We start from the raw sequence: 19481 nt of genomic DNA, 5'->3' as shown, positions 1-19481 counted from the left end.
GAGAATCACGCCGGGTAAAATTCCAAAAGCGGTTACAAATTATGTCACCCTCAGCATATACATATACGTATACGTATACGTATATCTATTTGTACGTATGTAGATATCTATATCTCTATATATATATATAAGTAGCGTGTGTGCGGCCTTCTTCCCATACAGCACTCTGTGGATACGAAGAACGAAAGCAACAGGCTTCTCATCTTCTGTACGGTCCCCACTGCGAGGCGAGCAAGGCGCGCACGCGATCACCTTTTGTTTCAACGGATGTTCAAGGTTATAAGTTGTTTCTGTAGTTTTTGTTTTTGTTTTCTGCATTAATTATTGATAGCTTCTTCCGTTTGCGATCGGTAACTGTAAGAGTGAATGGAATTGGTTGCTTAATCGTAGAACTGTGTAAAAGAAGGCTGAATTCGTGAATTACCAGGAGGTTTCCTCGTCGCTGGATTAGCAGATGCGTTCGAGTTGATTGAGTAATGCTTTTCGTGCAGTTTTCTTTTTCTTTTTAAACTTTTTTAGGTTTCTATTAGAGGAATTTCGTTTTGATGCTTTATTGGATTGAGTCTGGAGATTATCTTTACCTTTATCCGGCGAGAAAAATTCTCAGTTGTGGTGTTGCAATGACTATCTTATCCAATTTGCCATCACTTTCTGGATAATTGTATTCTTCGATTGTACATTGAACTGCGTTGAGAATACCACGCCAAACCTCAGATCATCATATCTCAAAGTTTTTAGGAAATTTCATTCACAGAGACACCACTTTTTTTCAGCCTTATCTCTGGTGATTTGAGCACGAATCTGAGCAAATCTGATTCCTCACATATAATCCGTAGCTTTTGAAGGTTTTTACCATGAATACGTTTTATTTTGATGCCTGATTAAGGTAGTGCTGTAGGTACAGTAGCAATTGTCTGCTGCTTTGTTCATAAGGAATTAATTCCTCTAAATTGAAGGAACATATTAGGTCCGCAGTCAGGAATTAGGTGCAACGCTTTTGTCTTCGGAATCATGTTGATTAAACGCCTCACCTGATTTACGCACGTAAAAAGGATGATGTTCTTATTTCCATTTAATACCAATAACCTGAACTCATCTTCGAATCCATTTATGAAGTATCCGCAATGCATAATTCAGTAGTTTAGATCAATCTCTACCTGATCAACTGCTTACAAAGAACTTGCAATCTCATGCTAATAAATTTTCTTATACCACAATCCTCATTGTTCGATTCCCGATCTCATTTGTTTCTCTCCTTTCTTCTGCAGTGAAATTTCGTCCATGTCCATGGATCAACGCACGCTCGCACAGAGTCCTCTGGACTACAAAGTAGGAGCTTCCTTTGGCAGCCACGATGAAGCAGACGACAACAATTTGTTGCACGGATTCGAATGCAACATCTGTCTGGACGCCGTGCAAGAGCCAGTCGTGACATTCTGCGGCCACCTGTACTGCTGGCCGTGCATATACAAATGGATCCAAAATCCGAACCACCAGAAATCATCGCCATGCCCGGTGTGCAAGAAAGAGGTCTCACTAACCACCGTGATCCCGCTCTACGGCGCAGCGGCCGCCGGCGAGGATAAAATGCAGAATCGGATACCTGAGAGGCCTCGGCGATTCGACTGCAGATGCAGTGCGTTGTCGCCGTCGCCGGTGCTGCGAAGTCCGGCGCCGGCGCCGGCGTCTTGGGCGGAGAATGCGAGTAGCAACTACATGGTGGACCCGATGATCGGGATGTTAGGGGATATAATATGCGGGGAGATGTTTGGGGAGTCCGGGACCGGGACGACGTCGTTTTACGGGCATCGAGTAGCGTACGGAAACGGGAATTGGAATAGGAGGCGATTTATGAGGCGGAGTGAAGAATCGTTGGGGAGGATATTATTGTTTCTCTTCTGCTGTGTTGTGCTGTGTCTTCTCTTGTTCTAAGCCCCCCACCCCCTGGATATATTATTATTATATGGGTTATATAGTTAATGTATGTAAATATTGATGATGATGATGATGAAAGTATAAGATAAAAGACAAGGTGGTGGTGAGCGGCTGTTGACACACTGCACAGCTTATATGTGAATATAACTATGAGTTACATTACATAACAATTAAAAATATTTATAAGCCTGTGTCACTCTACTTGTTGCGGCTACTTTACAGATTATTAAATCCGATGAGTTTTAAAAAAATAAAATAAATAATAATAGTACACAATTACTAAAAACATACATCATTTTAGGGTATGAAAATTCGTATTTGAAACCTTATCACGTAAAAATAGTAACTAACACGAATATATCATAAAATATATATTATAAAAAAATTAATATAATATATGTAAATATGTGGATATGATATAGTCTTTGTATTGTACTACAATTTTATATGATTGTTTTCATATGCCATCTCTTTTTATTTTTTTTTCATATAACAATAATAATAATAATAATAATTACAATAAGTTGACTTATCACTTAACATATACATTTAATCATATTTTTATTATCTGTTCTCAAACGAAAATGAAAAAAATAATATTTGATACTAAATTAAAATTATTAAATCATCTTTAAAACTGCATGTAAACTAAAATAAACTGTTCAATTATACATAATGAATTAATGAAAAGATAAAAGAAATTAATTAGTTCTGAAGTTTGGTTGGTTTGTGCTTGTAATTGTATTTAAATTTTGATTTATATAATATTTTATAAAATAAAATAATATATTTTTATTAAAATTTGTACCATCAATTCTAGATGAATTCATGTTCTTTTAGAATTTAGTTCTTTATTATTTATTACTAGGGTGATTTTATATAAAAAAAATATTTTTTCCATCATAAAAAATGATGTCTATTTGATTGGATACGAATTTTAATAAAAATATATAATAATAGTTATTTTTTATAATAATATATAAGTAAAAATTATGCATAAATTTGAATGAAAAAAGAAAAATCCTAAAGAAAACACACACATTTAATTAAATTGGATATATATCATCAAATTTATAGGTTGTACATATCACGTTCATAATCAAATAATAAGAATGAGCAACAAATTAATTATATAATAAAAAATAAATAAAAATTGTCTTACTAGCCAATTTTACAAACATATGAATTAAATTATTAAGAGGTGTGACCTAATGACAATGACTCTAACTAATTTTATAATATAATATACACAATTTACAAACCTTAATATAGTTGAATAGGTTGTGTAAATCACTTTCTATCTTTGAACATTTCAATATATTTCCTTATTAATATTGACATCAAACAAAAACATTTAAATCATACAATTTATTTTTTTAATACTTAAATGACTTAAAATAATCATGTAATAGTAAATATCAACTTGCGTGTCAACAACTAGTACTTTAAAAAATTAAATAAAAATCATTGTCATGTTGTGAACACTAGATACAAATCTTCAATAAAAGTATCAATATACTTATAATTAGTTTTATACTCCCTCCGTCCCAAATACCATATCCATATTTTCGTTTCTGTCCGTCCCACATACTATGTCACTTTTTTTTTTAAAAAAAAAATGATTACACACTTTAATCTCATTTTTTTTAATTTTAATTAAACTAATTAGTTATCTTAATGTTAATTTATAATTATTTATATTATAGGATAATTATTTTCACTAATACATTCTTAATTATCTACTAATTACACATCTCCTAAAATACCGTGTCTACAGTATAGCAGACACGCTATCTGGAACGGAGGGAGTACTATTTAGTAAAACAAATTGAAAATGATATGTGATAGATTTCATTTAACACATATATACATATATTTATATATATAAAAAATATAATTTTATTATATATATGTTTTGAATATATGTTATCGAATATTTACTCTGTTGCCTCACATAATATACATATTTTTATTTTGAATTATATTATTTTTTTCTATAACTCAAATTCCCACTTGTTTAAGTTTTGATTTAAACAAAATTTTGATATAATATTTTACACGATAGAATAATATTATATATTTATTGAAAAATGTATAAATGTATTACAATAATACAACTAGTTTGAATTACAAACCAAACAAATTCGAAATCTTTTTACTCAAAAAAATTTGCTGAGTGTTACATGTCCGGTGGGTTTATTTGTATCAGATGTAATTATTTGTATGAAAAGATAATACCCCCTCTGTCCCATAACAAAGTTTTTATTTTTCTATTTTAGTTCGTTCCATAACAAAGTATCTATTTCCTTTTTTTTTTAGTAATTATATTATATACCTAATATTACAAATACCCTTACAACTTACAATATATTACACAAATGTCATTATCTTTATATCACACATACTAATAAGATTATTTTAGTCATTTTTACTTTATTTCTACTATATCCCAATATAATACTAATATTTCTAAAACTACGTGCAAAACGCAAATGAATATTTAATTATGGGACGGAGGAAGTATTAAATATGATTTAATTGAAATTATATATAGTAAAAGATTTTAAATCGTAAACATGTATTGCACTTTTACCACAATATTGTATATATTCCATAAGTTTGCAAGTTGCTTTCGATATTAAGAAATACTCTCTCCGTCCCAAACACAAACATGCAACATTTTTTTTTTGGTACTCCCAAATACCCTACAATATTTCTAAAATAAAAAATAATTAATTATATTTAATTTTTACCCCACACTTTATCCCCTCACATAATCCAAATAAAAAAAATAAAATATATATTTCTCTCTCCATCACATCAACTAATTTCTAAATTATCTTACTTAATACTACCCACCTAAAAACTCGTGCCAAAAGTAAATGTTACACCTTGTTTGGAATGGTGGGAGTATGTTATTGCAAATGTGTTGTTGAACAAACATTGGTTGTTGTTTTAATAATATAAGCTAAATTTTATCCTAAGATAATTAAGTTCGTTTAGGATGTGTTACTTTATTATAAAATATAAAATCAACACAAATCTTTCAACAAAAGTTAATTAAAAATCTTTCAACCCATTTTATTTTAAGGAAATCAAAATAAATAAAATATAGAGAAATAAAAAAATAATGATTTTGTTGCTGCCCAGGATCGAACTGGGGACCTTTAGTGTGTAAGACTAACGTGATAACCACTACACCACAGCAACTTGATGTTTTACTAATAATTTTTTAAAATTTTATTTATTATATTTAATGTGTCATTTTACAATTCTGTTTTTTCGTATCTGTTTCTTCTTCGTCTTCCCATTCCATCAAATCAAACCCTAATTGATTCCCGACCGATTCAATCCCGACCCCTTAATCTGATGTTCTTCTGATTGCTGGAGTTGGGATTTTGGTTTCCATTGTCAATCTGCAGTGTCGGTTTTGGATTTGGGATCTTATTGAAACGTAATAATTTTGCTGAAAATAAAAAATAAAAATGGGTCGAATGGCGCGGAGTTGCATCCAATCGATGCTAAAGCTCACGAATTCGGTGTTAGGAATGGTAGGAATTGCTGTTGCTATCTACGCTATTTGGATGCTTAGGGTTTGGCTCCGCCACTACGAATCCACGGAGGTCCCTATTCCCTGGTAATGTTTCTGATGATTTTTTGAATGTCTGTGCATTGTATAAATCGAAGCTTCGTGAATGGTGCTTGGTGCTTCCGATTTCATTTTTAAATTTTAATTTCTGAAATTTTGCTTTCGTTTAATTGGAATTCAGGTTCATATACACTGTTCTAGGGCTTGGGGTTGCTGTGTGCGTGATTTCATGCTCAGGACACGTTGCGGCCGAGACTGCTACCGGTTGTTGCTTGTACATTGTATCTTTCGTGTGTTGGTTATATTCAATTGATCAAATATGGATTTGATTTTCACTATTGGCATGCATAAAATTTCAATTTAGGTGGATGGAACTTGGAAGGCTAAGGCATTGATCTTTAGGAGACTGCTAGCCTCTTTTGTTGATTTAGGGAAATTTCATTGTGATCGATTGCGGGGTGTTTAATTTCTTATTTATTGTCTTGAAAATACCTCATGCATGTTGTTTGCTGAATTTGTCCTGCACTTAGGAATGTTCTTATGATTAGTGTATTTGTTTCTCCTGCTGAAATTCTTTATTTCAGAAGATTTCGACGATACATCCGTTTTTTTAGCCTATCCATTGTTGTTTAGAGGTGCTGATTAAGGAGACGAAATTACATAATGTATTTCCTTGTGAAAGAATATGTGTAACTTCACTAATGCTAAAAACTGTGTCGTGCATACGTATTATAAGATTTGGCATTTAGATGTCTGCCTGTGGAGTGTTACGATCAATGAATTTCTACGAATGAATTTCTACGAAGCAGTTGTTCTTGACCTTAACAAATGCAGTACATGGTTTTTGTTTTTCTGCTTTTTGTGCTGGAAGCTACAGTCACTGCTGATATTTTCCTAAACCATAATTGGAAGGAGGTTTGCTCTAGTTTTCGACTTCATATATATATATATATCAGTAATGTACAATTTTATAAATGTTTACTTTCTAATCTTGATCAGGACTTCCCGGAGGACCCAACTGGAAATTTTGATAATTTAAAGGATTTTATCCAAGAAAACTTTGATATATGCAAATGGATTGGCCTTTCAGTGGTTGCTTTAGAGGTTAATTTCTTTCTATTTTTGCACCCTTTGTCGATTACCTGAAGATCGATGGTAATGTAGACTTTTCTTGGAATTAGAACTCCGAATATTTCCAGTTTCATTTATGCAATAACTGTTTGTTAGTCGTGATTACTTATCACAAGGCTGGAAGCAATTGTAGTAATTAAGTCAATGTGATCTTTTTATCTAATAGATCCAACTTAGAATAGTTCGATACTTCAATCACTGTGCATATTGAACCCATAATTATGTGGTAGCTGCAAATTTGACCCAAAAAAAAATTGTAATTTCCGAATTCCTAGTAGCTTTTGATTCCAAGATAAGTTGAAATGATTTTTTATGAAGTTTGTCACATGACTAAGAAGATCCGCCATCGGAAACTAACTTCAAAGTACATTTACCATACTTTGTCGTTTCAAGGCCTAAAAATATTAAACCAATAGATGGATTAAAACTAAATACGTAAACATATCAAAATAAATTAAAATTTTCCTGAGAATGGATTGGCGAAAACTGTATGACATGAATTCCGTGCTTTGTAGTGGCGTTTTTTTGTCATATCATGCCTCTTACATTGTTTTCTGTTTACAGTGTTCCTCTTTAAGTATACTAAGGTTGTAATGGCTTTTCTTGCAGGGGATAAACATCTTGTTGGCGATGATTCTCAAAGCATTAGGACCACATCCCGAGAGATACTATGAAAGTGACGATGAGTATCTACCAGCTAGAGTACCTCTCCTAAAGAATTATATACCCCCACAATCCTATGTTGTTGGCGACCCAGCCTATTCGGTGAAAAATAATGCTTGGAACATGAGAGTTAATAGTAAGGTTTGTGATCTTTCCTAACACACGATTTCAAAGAACTTCAACTGCCTACGTTATGAGAATTTATATCACTTTTTTTGCCATCGTAATTCACATTTTCTTTTTTTTTTTTTTCCCTTCCAGACAAGTCGATAATCAATTTTATGGCCATGAAGCAGATGGAGGAGACATCAAATGTACATGGAATTTAATTTATTTATTTTTGTCATGGAAGGAGAACTACTTCCTCGTCTCTGGTACGCCTAAATTTCAATAAAACTGCATATTTTGTATATAACTCAAGATAATCATAGCAATAATAATGCTTGCATTTCAAAAGATACACATTTGACATTTTATTGATGTATTATATATCATATTTCTTTCTACTTGAGAAAGATTTTGTCCAATTCACAATGAATGTTGCCTGAATGGTAGGTTTCTTAGTTATAGCATTAGTTCCTACATTTATGTTTATATATAGATATAGATATATGTATATAATGTTTCAGCCTTTACAAAGCAAAAAAATGGAAGTGCCACCAGTTTGTGTTATCTTGTGTCTTTTGCTTTTGCATATTTGTTTCTACCGACAAAGTTTGTTGGTGCGTGACCAAATTAAATACTTGCATTATTGGGGCACTCCCCCCCCCCCCACCCCACCCCCACCCCACCCCACCCCACCCCACATACACACAACAGAATAGAGACATATATAATTATATATATGATAGATATTATTGTTCAACTGCTGCTTTTAACTGCCAACGGGGTGTCCGGGGACAGTACAATTAAGGCGACTCTTGACTTCAATCTTAAAGGTAAAGCTTCTCTTTTTAATAAGTATTTGATTTTCACTTTATCCTTAGCACTTAATTGTTTAATTTATTCATTTTGATTATGGGTTTATTACACTCTGTTTAATTATGGGTTTGTTTTAATAAAAATATGTTCTTTAATGGAAAATAAATGCTAGAAACGATGAATTTTAGTGGAGATTTTTCCTTTTTGGCTGTGACTCGTGTAGTGGGAGAAAAAGGGACAAAGGCACATACATATACATACATTTCTAGTGATTTGAGTGAGTTTTTTTAGAAAAGTTGTCACTGGTGGTATTCTTATTATATCAATGTTTGGTAGGTTTTTGTTCTTGCTATGTTATTACACAATTTATTGTGATTTGTTATGAAACTTGATTTCTATTTCTAACTTCATAAACTTGCTATGGTCTTGTTATAGTGTTAGTTTTCGATCATGCAATCCAAATCTATTTAATTCGACGCTATGTGGCGATTGTTCGACTTCGACGCTAGCTATTTGTGTGGAAAGTGGGAAGTGGCGTGAGGAAAAAGTTCAATCAAGTTGTAAGGTGATATTAAATCTTGGCCGAAATGTATAAGGTCCACACTCAAAATAATGATACATATGTGTCAGTGTGTGTGTATATATATATAAATGGTCCACATGCAATCACAATTTTGAGGGCCGAAATGAGTCACAGATTATGTGGATAACTTCTCTATAGTCCAACTCCGTTTTCCTATCGAGTTTAAATCCCAACACCAACGTTAAATATCCAATTGCATACAAAAATGTGTTGTGAGTTGCATCTTTAACTTATTAATGTGTGATATTGCAATATTTGGTAAAGCATATAGACTAATATAATTTTCAATTGATATGTTTTTGTTTTTTTATTAAAATATTAGGAGTGTTATATAATTTACTCTAATAATATAATAATAATACTTCCTTGGTCCGGGAAATTTAGTCCATTTGGGTTTGTTATGCAGAGAAGAAAAATAAATATTTTATTGAAAAAGTGAAAAGGTAATTGATGGTGTTTTTTTTAAGTTTAATTAGAAACTAAAGAGAATTGAGAGAGAATATAATAAATTGAGTGATATTTATTGGAAATAAGAGTTGAATGAAAAGTAATAATTAAATTTTGATTTTTTTTTACTTTTTCAAATATAATACTCCTTCCTTCCCATATAGTCTTAATTGGGTTGTACACGGAATTTAAGGAATATTGATATTATCCTGTAGTTATAATTAGTAAAAAGTATGGATAAAATACTTTTTTTGCCTTGTGAGCGTATCAGTGTAAAAAATAGTGGCAATAGTGTAATAAAAATGAAAAAGTAGGAGTAGTTTTACGGTGATATGATTATTTATGTAAACAAGACTATTGTTCTGAAACGGATAAAAATGATAAATAATACTATTGTATTGGGATGGAGGGAGTAATAGATAAATTTAAAGGACGGACAAGGTGAGAGTGCAGATTCAATAATAATTATTGAAGGATCTCTCCTTGAATAGTTAAACTTATAAATTGAACCCCTAAGTGACATGTGAAAGCACATGGCGGTTGGTGTTGAGTCGCGGTCGATTTTGGAGGCACCGTTCCTTGTTCACATCTGCTCTGCGTCTGCATTTATTTATTTGTATTCCCATTCACATTCACATTCACATTTTCATTCTCAACTACTTATTACCTTATACAAACATGTTTCAACTCATATGGAATATAATGCATGCCTTCTTAATTAATTATATATATATATATAGATTATTGACTTAAAGTCATCACAAAGTAAAAAAAAAAAATCAAAATCGAAACACCTAAAACATAGACAGCGAACCTTAAATTATTTTTCCGAACACTTTGTATAAAGAGAAGAGGAAAAAGAAAAAGAAAAAACTCTACTATAAATTGACGTACATATATTATTGACAAGAAAAAAGATACAGGAAATTGAAAAAAGGCAACTCACGTGAAAATATCGTGTAAGAAGATATGATCCAAAGGAAACAATAATACTACAACACAACAATATTGAGAATGCGCCACGTGTCTCCATCCTGGCCGCTTTAAAGAAACAACAACAATGCATCACTAACGGTAGAATGTTGAAGGAACGACTCAAGCGTAATGACCGAAATACCCTTCCTCATCTGACACTCACAATCAAACACGTGGATGCTGTCGTGCGGATTTAACGCCTTAACTGTCGTCCGGTCCCACTCTATAGTGGACACTCGCAGTGGCTCCCTCGTCATTAAAGCTAAACTCCATGGGCCATATCGACTTTTCAGTTTTTTATTACCCATTTCAATCCTTAATTTAAGCCGTCCGTTACCTTCCATTAGTTTATATCATAATTTTATTTTGCAATTATATTTAAATTTTGTTAAACCACTTCAGAAACTCGCGATATCATTTTTTTTTAAAAAAAAAAATATATATTTTAATGGAAATATAGATTTCTTTTTCTCTTTTTTTTTTTGGGAATAAAGATGGTGTATAAATAAAATATAAAAAAAAAATATTTGTATATATATATATATGTACACACAGATACCAAGCAGACTACACTAGAGAGAGTCATAGTACACAGTACATACGGGTGTGTGTGTGTCCCCAACAGCGCTATTCTTACCACAAAACAGAGTAAAAAACAAAGTGAGAGTAAAAGTGTCGGCAGCCCCTCGATCTCCACGCGCCGCCGTGAAATGGCTGCTCCGAGGCGGCTGCTGCTGCCGCTGCTGACCATTCTTTATAACTTCCACTGCATTTTCATTTTCCTCGCTCTAGCCGGCCGCTCCGCCTCCGCGGTGGCGGACCTGCATTGGCATCCGGCGACGGCCACGTGGTACGGCAGCCCGGAGGGCGACGGAAGCGACGGCGGCGCGTGCGGGTACGGGTCGCTGGTGGACGTGAAGCCGTTCAGGGCGCGCGTCGGCGCCGTCAGTCCGGTGCTTTTCAAGGGCGGCGAAGGGTGCGGCGCGTGCTACAAGGTGAAGTGCGTGGACCAGTCGATCTGCTCGCGACGGGCGGTGACGGTTATTATCACCGACGAGTGCCCCGGCGGCTACTGCTCCAATGGCCGCACGCATTTCGATCTCAGCGGCGCCGCCTTCGGCCGGATGGCCGTCGCCGGAAATGGCGGCCAGCTACGCAACCGCGGCGAAATTCCGGTGATCTTTCGGAGGTAATTAATTAATTATTTATTTATTTAATTAATTTTAATTTAGTTGTTGATTTACTGTTTCTTAACGGTCTTCTTCTGTTTTGTCATTTTGTGATTTAAGATTTAATTTGTTTATTTTTATTAATGGTTAACTAACCATGTTTACCTTTACTTTTGTCACCGTGTTTAAGAAATAACAGTATTTTAATTATATATAGTGTAGCTAAAAGTAGTATAATAATATTTTTGCCTTTATTTTTTTATGTAAAAATAATGATGTGATAAAGTAAAAGCATTTGTAAAAAAAAAAAATATTTAATAAAATGTTAACTTTGTAAAACGTCCCCAAATAAGAATATTTAAATATTGTAAGTGAGTATTAATTTGTTTTTTCCAGGTAGGGTGAGTAATTACTGGTTTGTTTCAGTTTGTTAGTTAATGGTCTCTGTCACGATTAAGATATGACACGTGTCATTGGGTCAATATTCATAAATTCATTCCAAAAAAATATTCTTACCTACAAAATTAGTATATATATATACGTATTTTTCTCTATATAAATTAAGTCTTGAATGAGGCACAAAAAATTGTATAGGTTCAATTGTGTTTTGTTTTCGTTTTTATTTTCAAACTTTATTACGATTTTTTTTGACATTTTTAAATGAAAATTAATATATAAATATTACTAAAATGAAAAAAAAAAAAACAAAATTAGGCACACTCTTTATAGTATCTTTATATTTTTCTTTATAGTCAATTATTGTAAAATAATAATTTATTTATAATTAAACAGGACACCTTGCAAATATCCGGGAAAAAATATAGCTTTTCATGTTAACGAGGGCTCGACAAACTATTGGCTATCACTCTTAGTAGAATACGAGGACGGGGACGGTGATGTTGGATCGATGCACATTCGAGAGGTAAATTTTCGTAATTTTATTTACAAAAATGTTTTTTTTTTTAAAAAAAAAAAATTATGATATTCTACATAATTAGCTTATGGGATTTTATTTACTTCAAAATAATAAATATAATACATAAGTATTATATAATAATAATTTACAATATCAAACACTATCTAATATTCTTTTAGAGAAAATATTGCATATGTTGTCTCATGACCCGACCACGTGACAAAAGCATCATCACTAAGTTTCTAAGACACTCTTGGTAAAGCAATATTATTTCTATTAATTAATTATTTCTTTATTTACTTTTAAAAAGATTACTATAAAAGGAATTGTTTCTCTTTCTTTTTTTTTTTTTTGTTTTTTGCACAATAAAAGAAATAAAATATTTTGGCCATAGTCAAAAGAAGCTTTTGCTATTCTAGAGAGATTTTTTGTCGACACTTTCACATGGTAAAAGTACTTATTTACTACTTTAAACTAACATTAAAATAATTAATTAGCAAAATTTAAAATTCATTAGAAATCACGTTACACAATATTGCTTTTATTTTTACTTTTTTTTATATTATTTAATATTCGAATCTAAGTCTTTCACATTATTTATAGATATTTTCATCTAAAGTATTGTAGTATTTATATAAGATTACATACTTTTAAGAGTTGTTCTTTTTTGTATTTCCAAGTGTTTTAGTTCTATAATAATAAATATAATAGAATATTTTTACACCTATTTATTTCTAATTTATTGTATTTAACGACATGTAGGCGAATTCGAACCAATGGCTACAAATGACACATGTATGGGGCGCGAATTGGTGTATCATTGCCGGGCCTCTTCAAGGCCCGTTTTCGGTGAAGCTCACTACACTTTCAACCGGAAAGGCCCTCTCGGCCCGAGATGTCATTCCAAGAAATTGGACGCCATTAGCAACATACACCTCTCGACTTAATTTCTGAGCACATTTTTCACACCAATCGAAATAGGTTAAGTCAACCCATACCCTAAAGTTAGGGTATATGGTTGGTTGGTTGGTTCAAAGAAAAAAGTTGCAACCATTAATGGCCAAACTTTTTTCTAATATATATATATATATATATATATGTGATATAGGGTTGTTTGTTTGTGTTTAATTTTTAGTGCGTGAAGGAAGGTTGATGACATGTAGCCCTCTCCAAAGGGAGAGAGTGCGTTGTTCCCTTATTAGTGGCAATATGTATTTTATAGCATATAATAATTGTTGTGTTTGGTGGGAAGTTTAGGTATAATTTGTAATATATATATATATATATATATGACATTTTAAATATAAATAAATGTTATATATAGGTTGAATGTCATTCGACATGTGACTTTTATAGTTAAATTCACATCCATGATTGATGTGATTATTTATGTATAGTATTCCTGTTTTTACATATAGTTCATTTCTCATGGTCACAAGTCCAGCTCCTACACCACCGGCCATCCCTTACGAGACGGTTTCTCTTTTAGCTTATATAAAGATTGAAGATGATGTTTTCTAGTAATACATGTGTATATTAAATGTTATGTTATTTGTTACAAAAAGAAAACTAATTATGAAATAGAATAATAAAACATGTAAAAAAACCCAATAAACCTCGTATATACAATTTATTGGGTTGCCAGCCCAGCCCAGCCCAGCCCACTTATTAAGCCTTGTCATGTAACTATAGTGAGGAGGCTCCATGTATTCATGGATTTGAATATTTGTATTTTAATATATTTATATATATTATTGTTTTGGAGAAATATCACATATAATCATTATCTCAATGAACTCATACTTTCATCCAATTGTCAAACTATAGCTTAGAAATATACATTAAAATGCTACATTTAAAAATTATTTTCCTTATATATTTAAAATATTATATATATATATGTAATCTTAAAATTTCGTTAAAACTTAAAATCTGAAAAATAATTTAAAACAATCCAAAATATAAGTAAATGTATATGTATAGTCCAATGGGGCCCATTAGAAAGCCCAATATAGGCAGGCCTTTTTTATGCTGAGCGTTTGCCCTGTTTTCGGACACTATGTTGGAACCCCAACACAATGATTAGCGTTTAAATATTACACCCCGACCGGACCGGTCCGGTCCGGTCCAGTTAAAAGATAAAGGATAGGGTGGGCCATATGTTATAATTTTCTGACAGCTGAGAGCTGTTGGGATGTGAACACGAACGTGATTCCGAGAGTCGAGAACGTCTGTGGACTGTGTGGCTGTGCAATTTCGTACATGCTTTATTATTTTATTTATTTATATATTTGTGGTTTAATTTATTTTTAATGTAAATATGACTTTAAATTGAAATTCTAATTAATATTTTTTTATAAAAAAAACTTTTGATGTCATATTTGTTAAAAACTAAATTGATGGAGAAAATAAAATCTTCTAAAAATATTACGGTTATTCATAATATATATTATTACATCAAATAAAATATCAAATTAAGTCAATAACTAATTAACTAAAAATGGTTAAGCCGTTGAAGTGAATAAAACTGAATACAAACCCTATTAACTGCATAACAAAATTATCAACATGAAAATTATTTAAAAAAATAATAATCTACTATACATATATAAATTTCGTGAAATTCCATATTGGATGGGCCCCGCAAGAAGTGTACGAAAGAAAGATATGTTTGGCATCCGAATCAGAGTCGGGGCATATTCTGCTCAAATGATCAAAAGGAAAAATATAGAGGTGGCTGTATTCTTATAATATTAAAAAAAAAAAAAATTAAAATTTTGTTATTAGTCCCTCGTTCAAATCTATACTCACTTTTCTTTTTGGTTGTTATCGAAAACTATTATTGCTTCTCTTTTAAATAAAAAATTATTACATTTTTATATATTTTTTTACTATAAAAAGAAAAAAGTAATAATTATTACTCATTTTTATTAATTTTGATGCCCGATCAAATGAGCACAGACTTGCATGACATGAGGGAGTATTATTTTTAAAAATGTTATAAAATTTTTGTTTTTAAATAAATACTATGGTATGTTTAATTACAGTTTCAAATCAAAATAAATACTATACAATTCTGTTCATAGTTATTGTAATATTTTTTATACAATATTATTTGAATTAAAATAAAAAAAAAAAAGAGTTAAATTCAAATCAAATACTCCATCCGTTCCTTAACAATTTATCCATTTTTTCATTTTGGTCCGTCCCATAACAAAATATCCGTTTTTTTTTTTTTAGTAATTGTACTATCTACCTAACATTACAAATACCCTTCTAATTTACAATGTATTACACAAATGTCATTACTTTTATATCATACAATACTAACAGGGTTAATTTAGTTTTTTTACCTTTATTTCTACTTTATCTCAATATAATACTAATATTTCTAAAATCTCGTGCATAAACAAAATGGATAGATAGATTGGGGAGTAATAATTATTTTAGATTATTGATAGATATAAACAAGTCAGAACAAACAAAACACATGGTTTTCACGACTCACATAATTCAATTTATCTGCATGTCCGAAAATGCTTAGGTAGGGTAACCTTTAATTATTTACTGGACGTGATGCAGAGAGTCGAGAACGACTGTCCAACTATTACCCCACGTGCCAACAAACACACGTATAAATATATTGACTATAAACATATTTTTTGTTTTGTTTTGGAAGATTGTGGGTTTTGAAAATTTTAAAATAAAAAAATATATTTAATATAATATTTTGTAAATAATATATATATTTATTATGTGATATTTTTTAATAAAATAATTTTATATTTTAATATTCCTTAAAGAATAAATAAATAAATAATCTCAGCAAACAAACCTACCTGCCAGCATTATTGAATATTGTAATTTAGTAAATATTTATACCAAATAGTAGGCGCAGCAGTACTCCTATCCCTCCGTCCTATTGAACGCAACACTAAATAATTAAAAAAATTATTAATAAAAATAATCGTATATTAAAATTTAAATAATTTAATTAAAATTTAAAAATTATAAAATTTAAAATGTATTTAAATTATATAATTATATATATATTTTTTTTAAAAAAAATAAATGATGTGAAACAGACAAAAATAAAAAATATGGACAAATTATGTGAACTGAACAAAGTATTTATTACTTCTCCACCTTCTATACGACGTCGTTTCACGGATAACGCCCATCCACTGCCACGTCATTGGTATACATACTGTATACGTATGTGTTCTCGTGTGTACGTCTATATATAAACATTGCAGGAGCCGTGTCCTAACTCTTACCCAAAACAAATAATAACAAAAAAAACATCATCGGAAAAGTTCTGGAGGTCAGAGAAGGGTATGGCTTCAGAGAACAGCGCCGACGCGGCGGCGGCGACTCCGCTGCTGGAAAAGACGGCTGAAGGATGTCTGAACAAGATTGTTGACGTGGAGGAGGCGAAGGACCAAATATTCCTGGCGGTGCCGATGATAGTCACCAATGTGTCGTACTACTTCATCCCGCTCGTCTCGGTGATGTTCGCCGGCCACATCGGAGAATCCGAGCTCGCCGCCGCCAACCTAGCCAACTCCTGGGCCTTCGTCACCGGTTTCGACCTCATGGTACTAACAAATTTCTCCTCTCTCGCTCTCTCTTTGTTAATTTCTAAAAATAATTTTAAAATTAGAGAAATAGAAATAGCCGCTTCTGTAGATCTGCTAAAACAGATAGAAACCTGAGGACCGCCGTCGTAGGGTTTATTACCAGATTTCCCTTTCACTGCAAGAACAAGTGTTGTCTGGAATCGCCCGATTGGTCACTAACCGTCAAAAATCGCTAATGCGATTTCGTGTTCTTCCGAAAGCGCTAACACGACACTGGTATTAGTGGAAGCACACGGTTCGAGCTGCGTAACTGTTTTTGGACACAGTGAGTGTGAATAGTTTGTAGAAATTCTTACAACAATTGTATTCAATTGAATGATCCTCACACTGCCAAGCTGTTTGATCACCCTAGATTGTCCTAGATTTCGAATTTCCGCTCTCGTAAGAACAAAGTTTGCTGAAAATGATTCAATTGTTGTCCTAAAGTTGTTTGTAGTAGTTGTTAACTTGACTAGTGTCTGAGATTGGCTTGATTCCTCTGTCGAACCAGGTTGGCTTGACCGGCGCTCTCGAGACATTGTGCGGGCAAGCTTTCGGCGCTAAACTACATCGAATGTTAGGATCGTATCTTCAGGCATCCTGCATTGTTACCACGGTCTTCTCCATCCTAGTTTCTCTGCTCTGGTGGTATTCAGACATTGTTCTGACTTTACTAGGCCAAGACCCTCAAGTGTCGAAATCCGCAAGGCTCTATCTGAGGTACCTCATCCCCGGACTGTTCGCCTACGGTTTATTACAGAACATGCTGAAATTCCTTCAGACACAGCGCGTCGTCGTGCCACTTGTCATCTGCTCGACGATCCCGCTTGCTCTCCAGATCGGCATCCGCCACATATTTTCTAATTGGACATCGTTCGATTACGGTGGCGCGCCGTTGGCAGCCTCTGTATCACTGTGGATCTCGGTTCTCATGTTGGCACTTTACGTGCTTAAGGCGAAGAGATTCAAGGAGACCCGCGAGGGATTCACATTTCCGTCGTGGAGCTTCGTTGTTGTCGATTTGAAGCTCGCTTTGCCGTCTGCAGCCATGGTGTGGTATGTTATTGTATGTAAATTTGGTTTTTGATCCTTTACGTAATATTTTTTTCGTTCTCATAGTGTGATTTTTATTTTTTTTTGGGTACTCGAAAAGTTTGGAGTATTGGGCGTTCGAGATTCTCGTTTTGTTAGCAGGGTTGATGCCGAACTCAAAACTATCTACGTCGATTATAGCGATGTGGTAAATACATTTCACGGCCTCGCGATTTCGTCATTTCTTTAGTAAGAGTTGTGTATATATGATTCGTGTTTTGTGTGATTTTAGCGTAAATACAGAGTCGATCGCCTACATGATCGCCTATGGTCTCAGCGCCGCAGCGAGGTAAGAAAACCAAGCTTCGTACTTACCAACTTGTTGCATGTAATAATCTGAGTGTTCGATTTAATTAATGTTCGCAGCACGAGGGTGTCGAACGAGTTGGGAGCAGGGAGACCCGATCGAGCAAGGCGCGCAACTTCCGTGGCTCTTAAACTCACTGTCATCCTTTCGCTCTGCATCGTCGTGTCCCTTTATTTCGGGCATGATCTGTGGGCGGGATCCTTCAGCAACAGCCTGACGGTGATCGATGCTTTCGCCTCGATGACGCCGCTTCTTTTGGTGTCGATGGTTTCCGACTTTGTTCAGGGGATCTTATCCGGTATGTAATTAAATATCGAATATATGCTCAGCACAGTAACAACCTGCAACCTGTCATATCTATATATATATATATATAATGTGTGTTGTATGTAGGGGTTGCAAGAGGTTGCGGATGGCAGCACTTGGTGGTGTACATCAACTTGGGAACGTTCTATTTACTAGGCGTGCCCGTTGCTGTTCTTCTAGGTTTCAAATTCAAATTATACACCAAGGTAGTATTGGCATATGAAATATGCTAGTCCAGTCCAGTTTCTGTCACGTAAAATTACGCTCATTTAATTGGATACTAGTTTTAAGAAAAAATAGATAAAAATATAATTTATTTTTTTTTTATAGTAAAGAAAATATAAAAAGTACAATACTTTTGGATAAAAAATAAAAAATAAATATAAATTTAGATGAAAGAAGGAAAATGTTATTACATATTTATTAATCTTGGAATAATTAAGATTAGTGTAATAATTTTGGTCTCAGGGATTGTGGATCGGATTGATCTGTGGATTGACGGTCCAGATGATTGGTCTTTTGGTGCTCGCAAGATTCACAAAATGGCGGACGGTCGAGATTTCCCCGGATTTGCCGTCGAAGACAACTGTTGCGGACGTCTGAATTTTTTTGAGATAAATGCATTATTAGTCTCGTATGTATGTATGTATTATATTATCAAAAATATGCTTAGCGATAAAAGTGTAAAACTGATGATGGATCATATATAACATATGAGATTGAAAATACATTTATTTAATAGCATATTGTAAATAGGGATAAGGCCGCTATAATAAATGAAACTTGAAAACGATACGTTTTATTTTATAACATTTATTAAGATTGAAT

The 19481-nt window shown here is 32.9% G+C and overlaps 4 protein-coding genes and 1 non-coding gene across 6 annotated transcripts; 4 read left to right on the top strand and 1 right to left on the bottom strand.

The window, feature by feature from the left end:
- Positions 1–148: 148 nt before the first annotated feature.
- Positions 149–2121, top strand: LOC127255033 (E3 ubiquitin-protein ligase RMA1H1-like). Of its 2 annotated transcripts, XM_051280456.1 has the most exons (3): positions 149–276; positions 391–473; positions 1269–2121. In XM_051280456.1, the coding sequence occupies exon 3, from the start codon at positions 1282–1284 to the stop codon at positions 1930–1932; it is 651 nt and encodes a 216-aa protein (XP_051136413.1). In that variant the 5' UTR covers positions 149–276; positions 391–473; positions 1269–1281; the 3' UTR covers positions 1933–2121. The 2 variants fall into 2 exon arrangements, with proteins under 2 accessions (XP_051136413.1, XP_051136412.1); XM_051280455.1 differs by lacking the exon at positions 391–473.
- Positions 2122–5072: 2951 nt separating this feature from the next.
- TRNAV-UAC (transfer RNA valine (anticodon UAC)) lies at positions 5073–5145 on the bottom strand. The gene has a single exon. It is a non-coding gene; the product is annotated as a tRNA-Val (tRNA).
- A 99-nt stretch (positions 5146–5244) lies between these two features.
- Positions 5245–7833, top strand: LOC127254881 (tetraspanin-19-like). The gene is made up of 6 exons (XM_051280211.1): positions 5245–5572; positions 5706–5805; positions 6359–6439; positions 6524–6628; positions 7265–7459; positions 7580–7833. The coding sequence occupies exons 1-6, from the start codon at positions 5421–5423 to the stop codon at positions 7589–7591; spliced, it is 645 nt and encodes a 214-aa protein (XP_051136168.1). The 5' UTR covers positions 5245–5420; the 3' UTR covers positions 7592–7833.
- Positions 7834–10806: 2973 nt separating this feature from the next.
- On the top strand, positions 10807–13664 carry LOC127254880 (expansin-B3-like). Its single transcript, XM_051280210.1, has 3 exons — positions 10807–11433; positions 12206–12335; positions 13092–13664. Exons 1-3 carry the CDS (start codon positions 10955–10957, stop codon positions 13281–13283), a joined length of 801 nt encoding a protein of 266 aa, XP_051136167.1. The 5' UTR covers positions 10807–10954; the 3' UTR covers positions 13284–13664.
- A 2932-nt stretch (positions 13665–16596) lies between these two features.
- LOC127254866 (protein DETOXIFICATION 19-like) lies at positions 16597–19381 on the top strand. Its single transcript, XM_051280190.1, has 7 exons — positions 16597–16927; positions 17460–18004; positions 18102–18188; positions 18273–18329; positions 18407–18645; positions 18741–18859; positions 19122–19381. The coding sequence occupies exons 1-7, from the start codon at positions 16667–16669 to the stop codon at positions 19254–19256; spliced, it is 1443 nt and encodes a 480-aa protein (XP_051136147.1). The 5' UTR covers positions 16597–16666; the 3' UTR covers positions 19257–19381.
- Positions 19382–19481: the final 100 nt, after the last annotated feature.

Source organism: Andrographis paniculata, unplaced genomic scaffold, assembly GCF_009805555.1.
Source record: "Andrographis paniculata isolate CXL003 unplaced genomic scaffold, ASM980555v1 Contig52END, whole genome shotgun sequence".
Taxonomy (NCBI): domain Eukaryota; kingdom Viridiplantae; phylum Streptophyta; class Magnoliopsida; order Lamiales; family Acanthaceae; genus Andrographis; species Andrographis paniculata.
This window is presented reverse-complemented; position numbering and strand designations above follow the sequence as displayed.

Excerpts from the sequence above, each read along its gene's own strand:
- LOC127254880 (XM_051280210.1), top strand. The coding sequence starts at position 10,955 with ATGGCTGCTCCGAGGCGGCTGCTGCTGCCGCTGCTGACCATTCTTTAT. Across the intron at positions 11,434-12,205 it reads ATTCCGGTGATCTTTCGGAG|GACACCTTGCAAATATCCGG; the intron begins GTAATTAATTAA and ends ATAATTAAACAG. Across the intron at positions 12,336-13,091 it reads GATCGATGCACATTCGAGAG|GCGAATTCGAACCAATGGCT; the intron begins GTAAATTTTCGT and ends AACGACATGTAG.
- LOC127254866 (XM_051280190.1), top strand. The coding sequence starts at position 16,667 with ATGGCTTCAGAGAACAGCGCCGACGCGGCGGCGGCGACTCCGCTGCTG. Across the intron at positions 18,189-18,272 it reads ACGTCGATTATAGCGATGTG|CGTAAATACAGAGTCGATCG; the intron begins GTAAATACATTT and ends GTGTGATTTTAG. Across the intron at positions 18,646-18,740 it reads TGTTCAGGGGATCTTATCCG|GGGTTGCAAGAGGTTGCGGA; the intron begins GTATGTAATTAA and ends TGTTGTATGTAG.
- LOC127254881 (XM_051280211.1), top strand. The coding sequence starts at position 5,421 with ATGGGTCGAATGGCGCGGAGTTGCATCCAATCGATGCTAAAGCTCACG. Across the intron at positions 6,440-6,523 it reads TAAACCATAATTGGAAGGAG|GACTTCCCGGAGGACCCAAC; the intron begins GTTTGCTCTAGT and ends AATCTTGATCAG. Across the intron at positions 6,629-7,264 it reads TTTCAGTGGTTGCTTTAGAG|GGGATAAACATCTTGTTGGC; the intron begins GTTAATTTCTTT and ends CTTTTCTTGCAG.
- LOC127255033 (XM_051280455.1), top strand. The coding sequence starts at position 1,282 with ATGTCCATGGATCAACGCACGCTCGCACAGAGTCCTCTGGACTACAAA.